At 34.9% G+C, this 13,965-nt stretch overlaps 1 protein-coding gene across 3 annotated transcripts in view; it reads left to right on the top strand.

Annotated features, from left to right (window-relative positions):
- ABCA6 (ATP binding cassette subfamily A member 6) overlaps positions 1-13,965 on the top strand; it is a 61,079-nt gene that overhangs the window by 16,038 nt on the left and 31,076 nt on the right. For all 3 annotated transcript variants that reach the window (XM_033181973.1, XM_033181972.1, XM_033181974.1), the window contains 8 exons: positions 1,364-1,532; positions 6,827-6,885; positions 9,323-9,433; positions 9,883-10,058; positions 10,270-10,389; positions 10,643-10,781; positions 11,740-11,830; positions 13,066-13,205. In XM_033181973.1, coding sequence (XP_033037864.1) covers positions 1,364-1,532; positions 6,827-6,885; positions 9,323-9,433; positions 9,883-10,058; positions 10,270-10,389; positions 10,643-10,781; positions 11,740-11,830; positions 13,066-13,205 — 1,005 coding nt within the window. The remainder of the gene's footprint in view (positions 1-1,363; positions 1,533-6,826; positions 6,886-9,322; positions 9,434-9,882; positions 10,059-10,269; positions 10,390-10,642; positions 10,782-11,739; positions 11,831-13,065; positions 13,206-13,965) is intronic.

Below are 13,965 nucleotides of genomic sequence, written 5' to 3'. Positions count from 1 at the left end.
TTCTACTTCATAGTTTTTAATGGTCTAATGAAATTTTTATGTAAAAACAATTCTTCTTATGACTTTACTATAACAATATATTATAATTATATGACAACAATAATTATAATACATCTTATAATCATGTGGTAATTAAATAATGTTAGGTATTCATGGATCCCTGAAAGTGTTTTGAAAGGGTCATATTAGGACTTGTGTCAGAACAAGATAAAATAAATTAGTTCTTATGGTGGTTTGGCTGGTGGGAGGCCATTATACTGTGGAAGTGCTTTCTCATGAACATTTGTTCAGCATCATTCTCAAAATGTTTTATATATTGTTCATATTTGCAGAAGTATATTGATTGCCCTGTTAGATTATCTTGCAAACAACCAAAAATTTCACGTAAGCCCAGAATTTTTTCACACATTCTAGAATCAGAAAGTTTTTTTTCTGGCACAATCTTTTTGTTTATCCTCTTATTTTATACCTTCCTTCCACTATTTAAGGTTGTCTTATAGGTTTTCTCTGTATTTACTTGTACATATTCCTGTCTTTCTGTGACTTCTGGTTGATATGTGAAGGCCCTTAATAATAAATTCAACCTCATTTTTTAAACTGGAAAAATATATTTAAAATATCACTATAAATGTATTCTAAACAAATACAGTTTCTCCATGTATTCATGCCTAAGCAGAAATATATAGATTTCAATATTATGTTCAATTATGTTGCTGTGGTCAAATTATTTAAGTTCACAAACATGTCTACAATTATTTTTATGTACTATGCTAAGGCTTTGTGTTTTCCCAAATATTTGGTTTCATTCATTCACCTAAATACCTTTTAGACCACATTAAAAAAATTTTTAATAAAGATATTTATTGGGTGATACAAATCTGTTTCTCATGAGTCTATTATCAAGGATAATGCAACCCATTGTTAAGAATGGAAAAAAAGGAGATATAATGGGTTTCCTTGTTGGGAGTTCTTTTCTACAGATGTAGACAACAGAGGCTCTAAGATCTGTACTAATGTCTTAATCAGGGAAAAGCTGGAGTCCAACTCAGCTGGTCATATACCTAACATTTTACTTGAACCTCACTTTCCTATTGACTTTCTCTTTTTTTAGATCACATTTTATTTATACTTTGTTGAAAGCTGTATTATATTGTTTAACTTTTGCAATATGTTATTTCCTTTGAATTCTCATTGTTTACTTCGTTATCAAGTTTTCTTCTTAATAATAAATAGGGTTTTAGAAGAAAAAAGTGTCTCTATGATGCTTAAAAACTTCAAGGCATTCTGCATTGTTGTGAGCAAGGCTTCTTTGCTCATTGTTCTACTATTACTGATCCTATTTTGTTGCCTCTTGGTTACTTAGATGGAGATGAGCGCCATTATTCTCCATTATTTTTCTTGAATTCATCATCTTGTTTCCAACACCAAGGAACTGATAATAAGTTTATTGAGAAAGAAATTGATGCTGAGCATCCCTCTGATGATTATTTTGAACCAGTAGCTCCTGAATTCCAAGGAAAAGAAGCCATCAGGTAATCACACTTATAATTAATACTAATACATGAGCACAAAGCTAAAGAATTATTAACCAAGAGCATCAGGGTGAGCTTGAGGCAAAATATTGAAGGAGAAGATATTTGTTTTTGTCAATGTTACTTTGAATTGCTCCATTTCCATCACCATCAATTTCTTCTGTTACTTGAAAGGAAAATTCTCCTTGATTATCAGCTCCATATCATATTATCCACCCACACTTCATCTTGTCCCCCTTTCTGCCTCTTTCTCTTGTGCCTACCTCTCTTTTATGCTTGCTCCTTTCATTCTGTGAACCCCTCTCTCCGTGATTTCATCTGGCTTTATACGGTAAGTTGGAAGAAGTAAGAAATTCTGAATCAGAAATTCTTAGATCCTAATACTCTCGTCTCTCATTTGATGTGTAATCTCGGAAAAATGAGTAAATTTTATGAGTCTTAGTGTCTTCTATGAAACAAGATTAATATTGACTTTGTAGGGTTGTTATGAGATTTAGCATATAACAGAATTGTATGAGGAACAGTTAGAATATCTGTTTTTAGCCAGGGATTCTAACTCAGCAGTTTTGGGATTGAACCCAAGTATCATGGATTTCAAAATAGCTTTGTAGATTTTTCTACAAAGTTTGGTACAAAGTTAATGAATCAGAGCTTTAAATAGCAATCGTTTATTTATTAACAGATGTTTACTTAGTGCTGACTATGTACCTGACTTGCACATAATTCGCACAAAAAGCTTATGAGGCAGGTATCTTTATTTTCCCCATTTTGAAAATACAAAAAGTGAAGTAATGACAGCTTAAGCCTTTTACCCAATATCATACAACTCACAAGTGGAGAACTGGAATTGTAATCCGCATAGTCTGGCTCTACAGTCTATGCTCTTAACATACTATTGAGATGTTAGGAGGCAAAAGAAAATGAATAAATAGAGAACCATAGCTAGGAAGTGAAATCTTTCCAAGACAAAGAGGCCTAACCTATATACCTAGGCTTCCTCCATCTAGTTCTTAACCAGTTTTCTATTTAAGTTTTCTGAGTAGGGCAACAGCCATTCCTCTGCTTTAGCTAGGAGTATACCAGCTCTATAGAAAATATCCATCCAAATGAGAAAGGCCAAGTGAGGAATAATTCCGTAAAACTCAGTTCCAGTGTCATCAATCCTTCTTTACCAGTTGAGGGCACAAAATCATATTGTATTATATTATTATTCAAATTTTAGTAATTCTCAGATCCAATCTTCTAACAAAATCTTTTACTTACAAAGACCTCAAAATTTTCTTTGTTCTTCTACTGCTGCCTAGTGGCCTAGGAAAGAAAGTAAAATGTCCTCCACCCCCACCTTCTCCTGACTTCTCCCCTCTTCTCCCACACCCCCACTGTGCCTCCAAAGCTAGCCAATGTATACAATGTTGACTAGGCATACCTGTCACTTGGTCTGGATTCTTAGCTCAGGTGGAGACCCAAGGCTACTGACAAACCAGGGGAAAGAAAGTCATTTGATGCAAGTACTATTCACTAAAGCTTTTGGCTCCATTGTGGGGTACCTCACCCCAGATCCACACCAAAGCAAGAAAGTAGGCTTAGGCAGTCAATGTTGTAGCTCTTTAATGAGAAGGTGGTATACACTCACTGACTATTAAAGCAGGTCTGGGGCTGCAAGGCAGTCTAAAACTGCCTTTCAACGATCCAACAGTAGATGCAGTTTCCAGTTCACAAGTTTTATCTCTTCTTTCTTCACAGTGATCATTTCTTAGTAGCATCATTACTCTTCCCCACCTCTAGACAATGTCACATCTTTTCCAATCAGTTCCAACATGTGAATTCTATTTTGTATGAATATAAAAGGCACTAAGGCATTGATTTTTTTCTTCCTATGTGGTCTGCTTTATATAAAAGTGAACTCTTCTCCTTTATATACAAACGCTTTATATACAAAGGAACTTTTCCCCTAAGATACGTAGAGCTTACAGGATATGTAACCTTTAAGCTCTATGTATCAGGGATATGGATGAAAGCTTGTAGAATTCTAACCAGAATCATGATTCTGGATTTGTAAAAATATACAGTTTTTATTCACAACTGGTTCTTCCTTATTCATAACCCCCAAGTCACATTTTCTCTGGGGGCAACTGTGTGCACATATGTGCATTCCTATAACTATAGACCATTCAGGCAATATTCCCAGAACACAGGTAGGATGTCTGCCTGCCCCAAATGTAAATGTCTGATTTCATGTCTAAAATCAGGAAACACCAGCTCCTCCTAAATGGAATTTTCTTTATTAAAACAAAACATTAAACTTTCACTTCTGGCCAGGCGCGGTGGCTCAAGCCTGTAATCCCAGCACTTTGGGAGGCCGAGACGGGCGGATCACGAGGTCAGGAGATCGAGACCATCCTGGCTAACACGGTGAAACCCCGTCTCTACTAAAAATACAAAAAACTAGCTGGGCGAGGTGGCGGGCGCCTGTAGTCCCAGCTGCTCGGGAGGCTGAGGCAGGAGAATGGCGTGAACCCGGGAGGCGGAGCTTGCAGTGAGCTGAGATCCGGCCACTGCACTCCAGTCCGGGCGACAGAGCGAGACACCGCCTCAAAAAAAAAAAAAAAAAAAAAAAAAAAAAAGTTTCACTTCAACAGGGATTCCATTCTACAAAGAAATGCTGAAATAAAATACCTGGTGAGACTCATCACCTTTTAACTTTGCTTAATTCATTCATTCAACAAACATATTGCTGCTGGGTTCTTTACTAATCTTTAGGGCTGCAAAGATGAACAATAAACTGTCTTTCAAGGAGCACACAGCCTAGGGAAGAAGATAAATAGGTACATGAAATTCAGTGTGATAAATGTAGGGATAGAGATATTAACTACTGTTATTTAGTCAGTAGAAGTGTTAACTGCCCAAGTTTAGGGAAATCGAAGAAGAGAACATCTATTTTTCTTTTAAATAGTTAAAAATTACTGAATAAATTTAGGCTTTTAAAGCTGACATATTCACCATCCAGGTTGAATAGATATAAACATTATTGTCATATTAAACAGATATAAACATTATTGTCATATTTGCTTTGTATTTTTGATGGATATATTATATGTTTATTTAAAGTCCCTTTTGATCTCTTTAAAATATTTTCTCCCTCCTTCATTGGGATTGACCTTTATAATGGATTTGGTGTTCCCACTTTCCATTCATATATTTACATATTGTACCATACACTTATAGCCCTAAACAATACGTGATATGGATATATGTGATATAACTCTGTGTGTTTTTATCTCCTATAATCTATAAATAGTATCAGACTGTACTTAAGTTTCTACATATTCCTTCTACACTCAGCATTTTGCTTTTTGGGATCTATTTATAGTGATAACTATGGGCTAATGCATTGATTTTAATTTTTATATAAAAATATTCTAAGATATGAGTCTACCATTTTTATTTATCTTTTCTTACATTAAAGAATATTCTGGTTGTTTCTAATTTTTTGCTCTGACAAATGATGTTGCAATGAACATTCTTTTAAGAATAAGACAGATAAAAAGGATAAAAAGGTTCATTTGTGCATATGTACATATGTGTGTGTGAGTGCATGTGCATATGTATGTGTGTATGACACACCCAGCAGAAAAGACAAAAAGCGCTAAACTTTGTGCAGGATATAAATGGTGGTTTGGTGATCCTGACACATAAAACATAAGGCTGAGGATGCCGAAAGATGTCACTGTACAGACCATGAGTGGCTGCTTCATGTGGTACAAAGTAGCCTTGACTTTCCCTTTGAGGCTGATGAGGAACATTGAGGAGTAAATAAAATGGATTTTAAAATATCAATTTTTAAAATGGATCCAAGACTTGAACTATTTTAGAGTTAAATTTTACAAAAATGATACCAGGTTGGATAAGTGATGAATCTGAGTGAGAATCAAGAAGAGAGTAGTTGAATGTCCATGCTGCCAAGTAAGATCCAGCGTAATGGGGGAGTGGGTTTAGGTGACAATGCAATGAAGTCTGTTCTGGATATGCAGTTTTAGAGCAGTTAATTCTCAAACCTGGCTTCACATTAGACTCATTTGGAAGAACATTTAAAACATCCCAATCCTCAGCCTTTATTGCCATGAAAAACTCATCACCCCAGATCAATTAATGTGAATCTTTTTTCTGTGAACTCTGCAGAGAAGTAATTAATGTGAATATAATATGAATCTCTGAGGGTTGTTTGCAGGCATCAGTTCCCTTTGGAATTCTAATGTGTATTCACAATTGACAACCACTGATTGAGAGCAGTGTGTGTGTGTGTGTGTGTGTGTGTGTGTATGTATGTGTGTGTGAGAGACAGTGAGACAGAGAGAGACTATCTATCCAGCAAACTATTAGAAGTGTGAGTCTAAAGATCAATGAAAAGGGTAGAGTCAATATTAAGTTGATGCTAAAACAAAAAATCCAATAAGAAAACTTCTAGAGAGAGTCTCGAGTGAGAAGATCCATCTTATAAATGGAGAACCCTGTAGAACATCAAGCTGATGTGTCTAATGAAGGAAGAAGACTTTATTAGGAAACAGAAAAGGAACATTTAGAAAAATAAGAAGCAAAGCAATTAAGTCATCACTAACAAAGAGATAGTCATCAACAGTGACTCATAATCCAATACATAAGAATGGAAAAGTATTTGTTGTATTTTATAATTAGGAGGTCACTAATGATTTCATTATGAAGTGGTTCACTGGAGTGGTGAGTTCAGAAATCACAGTGCAATCGAAGAGGAATTAAAGGTCAGGAAGTGAAAATGGCAAGTTTATTTTGAGAATTTTGTACAATACAGGGAGGAGAGAAATCAAATTGTGTCCAAAGTAGAGCTGAGTTCAAAGAGGAGCTATTAGGGAGGACTGTAAAAGATGCAGGTGCCAGAGTGTCTTGACTAATAAACTAATAAGCAAGACATGGAGAGGATGCAGGATGCCAGTTCAAGGCCCCAGGTAAATGAGCTGGAACAGGGGAAAGAACCAACTATTCTAAAACTCGAGGAAGAAAGTGAGGATAATTACACAGCATTCTACTTTTCTAGACAAAATACTAGTAGTTTAATTGTAACTTGAGAGAGACTCCTTTATTTTCCACCTCAGGGGAAATGATTAATCAAAAATAGGTATTTTACTTTCTGAGTAGACTATGCCATCCCTTATTTCACATAAAGTGGTTGGCTGCAGCTGTCACTATGACTAGGGCTCTTAATGGCTTGTGCTATTTTCACTTCTGTGTTGGCTAAGTAAGCACCCTTTTTGTTATTTCAGAATCAGAAATGTTAAGAAGGAATATAAAGGAAAGTCTGGAAAAGTGGAAGCATTGAAAGGTAAAGAAAAACATTTAAACATTTCATTCTTTCACTTATTTCTTTAATATAAAAAAGGGAAACAATTCAATGTGAAAAAATTTGAAACATATAGATAAGCAAAAGAAAAAAGAATGCAAATAACTCAACGCTATCACTTGGACATTAATCATGATTAAGAATACGCTGTAAAATTCTTCCAGATATTGCATGGATCTATTAATTTATAAAAATGGTATCATACAATGAAAGATGCAATTTATCTTTGCTTTTAAAGATTAATCTGCTATGAACAATATTTTATATATTGTCACTGTGAGGAAACAACATCTAGACTGAAATCTGATAAAGGTTTTATACTAGCTGGTGAATTTACATAGTTTATATGTACTGGTGAGGTTAACTAAAGCAAGATGAGTAAAACAATTGACTATGAGTTAAATTTCACAAGCCAATATCCTATTACAAACATAATTTATCATTTGAAATGAAAAAACACATTTTGATACAAAATATTCTAACATACAGTTTTCTATAACAGACATTTAAGCAAACATCAAAGTGAGTAGCTATATTTCATGGAGGACAATTTGCTTTTATTAAAAATAATTTTTAGGAGGAATAAAAATGATTGTTATAAAAGAAGCCTTAAAAGCTGAAAAAGAAGAGCCATGAACATTCCAGAAGTGGAGAGTTCTCCAACCATTGTGTTTATATTGCATGTATTTTGTAATAAATGCAGCATCCTTTAATTCAGTCTTATTCATTACTTTTAGATTAGGTCTTTGAGAATTTAATGTATTTGTATGAGCGATTTTATTCTCTCTAGGTTTCTCTCATCAGATACCATCCAGATCTGTGATTTCTTTCTTAATTTTAGCTCAGGATATATTGAAATAACTTTAAATCAATTACTGAAAGTTTTGGAACACATTTTGAACTACCTTTGCACTCCATCAAGTCATGAACTTCTTTTTGTCGAAACAAAAAACTTCTTTAAGCATTTTGTTCATTTTAAAAATAGCACCTTAAAAAATTAAAAGCATTGGACGTCAATACATTAAAAATGTGAATATGAATTCGAACCAAGTGAAGCTGCTCTTTGGGAAATCAGGGAAGTGGTTGCGTTCCCTTAGCCTCCCCTTCCTTCCTCATGGAGTTAGTTTCTGGAGCACATCTGCAGCACCTTTGGGACACACTTTTGAAATCTTTTATCTATGGCCTATTTTTCAGAAGCCAAATAGCATTCCATTATATGGATATCAGGATTAACTTATTAACACACCAGTGTATGAGATCCAGTTTGTTTCCAATTTTTAGTGTAATAAAAAATACTAGAATGAACAGCCTTGTTCAATCTTTGTAAATGTCATAAATTGTTTCTTGAATATAAATCTCTAGAAGCAGAAGTATTCAAAGGAAGCATACTTTCAAGATTCTTGATTCATATTTCAAATTATTTCCCACTAAAATTATAAAAAGTCATACTCCCAGAAGCAATACATAATGAATAGTAATGACAATGACAACAATAGCAATAAACACTTAGATTTCATTGAGGACTTGGTGTGTGCTGGAAACTATGCTAAGTAATTTACATGTGCCATTTTACATTTAGGCCTGTGAAAGACATATTAATATATCTCTCACATTGCAGATGAGGAAACTGAGGCTTCTATTTTATTTTTCCAGTTCTATGTGTCAGTCCCAACAGCCAGTATCATTTCCCTCTTACCCTGGAAAACACTGTATACTTTCCATTTAAAAATTACAGGCCAGGCATGGTGGCTCATACCTGTAAATCCCAAAGTGGGTTGATTGCTTGAACTCAGGAGTTTGAATTCAGCCTGGGCAACATGGCGAAACCCTGTCTCTACTAAAAATACAAAAATTAGCCAAGTGTGGTGGCGTGGGCTGATAGTCTCAGCTACAGGGGGCTGACATGGGAGAATTGCCTAAGCATGGGAGATTGAGGCTGCAGTGAGCTGTGATTGCTCCATTTGCTCCACTGCACTCCAGTCTAGGTGGCAGAATGTGATCCTCTCGCAAAAAAAAAAAAAAAAAAAATTTACAAACATACAATTTGTTAATTTATTTGTTTAGTTGTCCCAAAATTATTTATTAAATAAACCATCTTTTTAATAAGTTTGAAAGGTCATTTTATTAATCTCATTTTTATATTTACGTTGGTCCACATTAGACTTCTATTCTGTTCCATTGGTCACTATATCCTGCACCAGTAACATATTATTTTAATTATTACAGTTTTGTCACATATTATTTTGACAATTAGGAAAATATTGAACATTGTGTATTTTAAAGTATTGAAATGCTGAGAAATACACCACTAAACTAAATAACCTTGTTCTATATTGGGACCAGACCGGTCTAATGCCTTTCGGTTTATACTGTTAATAATTTGTTAGCAATTTGTTCTAATAATTTGTTCTAAAAATAGGCTTGCTCTTTGACATATATGAAGGTCAAATCACGGCAATTCTGGGTCACAGTGGAGCTGGCAAATCTTCACTGCTAAATATTCTTAATGGATTGTCTGTTCCAACAGAAGGTGAGCAAGAAGACATTTCTCAAAGGCAAGATGTCTTATAATAAAATGAGGTCAAGCATATGCCTTTCATTTTAAATGTTAAATTTGATGACTTAAGAGAAAATAATGTTTATCTAAAGTTGTTTCCAAGAGCTACATAATTTTGAATATGCTTCATATTTCTGCAATATTTATAAAATTATTTTATTTATTCCATCGTATGATATTTCAGGGTAAATGTGCAGTTCTATAAGCATATGTTTGTGTCAAGAATAATTAGTAGTTCTTCACAAATTGTGTTCACAAATGTGCAGTTCTATAAGCATATATTTATGTCAAGAATAATTAGTAGTTGTTCACAAATCATTTTAGACATTTGTGAATATATGCCAATATTTTCTTAAATGAAATCTATGAATGTTAATAAAATGTATTATCTTGCCAATTTTATTTTTAACTTCTATTCTTAGGATCAGTTACCATCTATAATAAAAATCTCTCTGAAATGCAAGACTTGGAGGAAATCAGAAAGATAACTGGTATCTGTCCTCAATTCAATGTTCAATTTGACATACTCACCGTGAAGGAAAACCTCAGCCTGTTTGCTAAAATAAAAGGGATTCATCCACAGGAAGTGGAACAAGAGGTAGGAGGGCATGCTTGGATTAACTGACCTGCCACCCACTTACCAAATTAAATCATGACCACAGAATTCTCTTCAATGATTTATATGCCTTGTTATGAATAAAATTTAGGCAAAGAGGTCCCATAACAAATATCGACTGCTTTAATGAGCGGTTAAAATTGCATAATATGAATCATTTTGGATTTTAAAAGTTGTGTATTTTCTCATATAGGTACAACGAATATTACTGGAATTGGACATGCAAAACATTCAAGATAACCTTGCCAAACATTTAAGTGAAGGACAGAAAAGAAAGCTGACTTTTGGGATTGCCATTTTAGGAGATCCTAAAGTAAGTGAGATTATGCATGGGGAAGGAAGCAGGTTGAATGTCTGTAAAATGTCAAGTTCTTTTACCACTAAAGGTGATAGAGCTTTCATTGTAATGTATCAAGAGAGAGCCTGCTATGTTTAACTATAAATAGATATATGTTGGAGAAAAATGACTGGATGGTTATTATTTTATGGTATTTATTGTTTTTCATGCTATCATCTGGATTCAGTTAATATGAGAGACATATTTTATGTATCTTCATTCTCTGTAGATTTTGCTCTTAGATGAACCAACTACTGGATTGGATCCTTTTTCCAGAAATCAAGTGTGGAGCCTCCTGAGAGAGCGTAGAGCAGATCATGTGATCCTTTTCAGTACCCAGTCCATGGATGAGGCTGACATCCTGGCTGGTAATTGTTGGTTTTATCTCAGTATTACCATGGTGCAATTGGGGAATTTAGAAGCGAAGTCTATTCTCAGGGTAAGAGCCCTGCTCTCATGATGGCACTGTTCTTACATTCTATAGCAGTCAGGAGGATGACAAGAATCTAGTTCCACTGTGGAATTCCTTTCTGGTTGTACATTTGCTAGGTAGTGACAACTAATGAAAAATTCTGATTGCCCGTTTTTTTTTTTTTAGATCAGCTATCAGTTAATTTAAACATTCAAATCTTCTTTTATATATATTTAGTTGAAAAATAGCCACTCATTGTTTAGCATCAGAGTATAGAGTATACCATGTAATTTATGTGGCTTTTTTTTTTTCCAGAAAGTATTGGAAGGTGCAGATAGACTGGTATTCATGAGCTTATTTTATTTTTAATTTAATTTGTTTGTATAAATTTAATGAGTACAAATACAGTTTTTTTACATGGATATATTATGTAGTGGTGAAGTCTGGGCTTTTGGTGTATTCATCACCAAATAATGTACGTTGTACCCATTAAATAATTTCTCATTCCCCATCCCCCTCTGACTCTTCCATACTTCCAAGTCATCAGTGTCTATTATTCCATACTGTATGTCCATGTATACCCATTATTTAGCTCCCACTTATAAATGAGAACATGCAGTATTTGACTTTCTGTTTCTCTGTTTCACTTATGATAATAGACTCCAGTTCCATCCATGTTGCTGCAGAAGACATGGTTTCATTCTTTTTTATGGCTGAATAATATCACGAGTTCATTTTAAATGCATCAATTTTAACGTATATTTCAAATGTTAAAATGCACACTAGATCTAGTTATACCCTGTTGAATACTTCTTCTTTGCACTTCTGAGCCTTGGCTCCCCATCTTTCTTTACTAGAGAAAGAAGAAATGAATGACCCCCAATGTCTTTTCTCACTTGATTTCTTTCATTCAGATAGAAAAGTGATCATGTCCAATGGGAGACTGAAGTGTGCAGGTTCTTCTATCTTTTTGAAAAGAAGGTGGGGTCTTGGATATCACCTAAGGTAAAGGCTTTGGGAATAGATTGGACTTATGTGTTTTCAATACTGGTATATGAAAAAGGTGGACAATTATGAAACAGAACTGGCTTCATGCTTCATCTCTACCATACTGGATTGATCAGTGTTTCCTGAATACTTTTCCTACTTTCCTTCCTCCTGTGTCTTTACAATGTTAATCGTTGGCAACATTTCAACATGATAAACCAAGCCTGACTTTTCACAGCAGGACTACTTCATGTGCCATTTTTCCAGGTAGCTGTTCTGTGTAGCCTAAACCTCTACCTTCTTCCTACCATCATTTTCCTTAGCCGATCCATATAATTCTGGAATGTGTTTTCATTCTTTCATAGGGCAAAAAGGCAAATAATTTCAGAAGCCAGTATCAACAAGGAGAAATCTAGGGGCAGAGAGTAATGATAACTGTGGCTAGCAAAAAAGTGTATATATTAGTCTGTTCTCATGCTGCTAATGACATACCGGAGACTGGGTAACATATAAAGGAAAGAGGTTTAATTGACTCACAGTTCAGCGTGGCTGAGTAGGTCTCAGGAAACTTACAATCATGGCAGAAGGGAAAGCAAACACACCCTTCTTCACATGGCGGCAGCAAGGAGAAATGCAGAGTGAAGGCAGGGAAAAGCCCCTTATAAAACCATCATATCTCATGAGAACTCACTATCATGAGAACAGCATGAGGGTCACCACCCCTATGATTCAATTACCTCCCACCGGGTCCCTCCTATGACATGTAGGAATTATGGGAACTACAAATCAAGATGACATTTGGGTGGAGACACAGCCAAACCATATCAGTGTATATCCAGGCTAAAATAATTGTTTAAACTCTGTGGCCAAACAAAGCATGCATGTGGGCCAGATTTTCTCTACTAGCTAATGATATGGTCTGGTATAATAATTATTTTCCCTAAGAAGTCTCTTCTTCCTAACATTCTCACCTTCCTACATTTATCTATAACTATACATATAAAACTCTTTATTATTTAATTTATATTATATAATTGTATATTTGTAATTGTTCTGGGCTTATACATTTTCTATATATATAGATTATAAAATTTTCAAACTGACAGATTACTATCATGTTATAATTTACTCATCTTTTTGTTTCATAAAGCCAAGCAAAGTAGTGCTCTACAGCTAGGTGTTCAATTCAAGCTCTTCTTTTGTGGTAGTGGTGGAGAAAATGCAAATGACTTGTCTTTTCTTTTAAATATTAGTTTACATAGGAATGAAATATGTAATCCAGAACAAATAACATCCTTCATTACTCATCACATCCCCGATGCTAAATTAAAAACAAAAAACAAAGAAAAGCTTGTATATACTTTGCCATTGGAAAGGACAAACGTATTTCCAGGTAACTCAACTATGATTACAATAAATGAAATTTGGGAAAAAATGTTCACTTTATTATTATAGTAATTTTCTTTGTCTAATTAATTTAGACTTTTTCTTAGTTTTGGCCACCTGAGAAGCAGAACTTGAGAGGAAGGATTGAGTGCCATTGATTTATTGGGTAGTTGCTTCCTCAAAGCACCAGCAGATAATGGGGACAGGTGAGAGGGAAGGGAAGGCAGCCAGGGAAGTCTGAATTCTGGAGCAGATTACTGTGGTAGGCAATTGAGGTGCAATGCCTATGGGAGGGAAATAAATGAAATAAATGGGTTCAGCGTTTTGTCACCAGAGGGGTGAGTAAGCTGGGGTTCTTACCCACTGTTCCCCATCCATTGTTGATTAAGGGATGCCTACAAGAGCATTAACTTTCTCATCCATCTGGCTTACTCTGAACATGAGCTTAGAATACTTCCAAGTACAGAAAAAGGACCTCAGGCAGGTGCTTTTAATAAGTAGATTTACCATGTGCAGGTGAATCCAGAAGAGATGTTGGTGGGGCAGAAAGGTTTCTGCTACAAGTTTCTCTTTGTAAGCTAGCCCCCCATTATTCACAAGGAATAGATAGTTCCAGGATCTCCAGTTCATGCCTGAAACCGTGGATAGAACCAAACCTAACTGCCATCGATCCAAAAACATTTCTGTTCATGTCTTCCACCTACACATTGAATGCCTTTTCCATCTTAACTAAGCACTTAACATGCATTGTGGCTGTAACTTTTGCA

The sequence above is a fragment of the Trachypithecus francoisi genome, unplaced genomic scaffold (genome assembly GCF_009764315.1).
Source record: "Trachypithecus francoisi isolate TF-2019V2 unplaced genomic scaffold, Tfra_2.0 Lachesis_group20, whole genome shotgun sequence".
Lineage (NCBI taxonomy): Eukaryota > Metazoa > Chordata > Mammalia > Primates > Cercopithecidae > Trachypithecus > Trachypithecus francoisi.
Note: the sequence above shows the minus strand (reverse complement) of the source record. Positions and strands in the feature narration are given on the sequence as shown.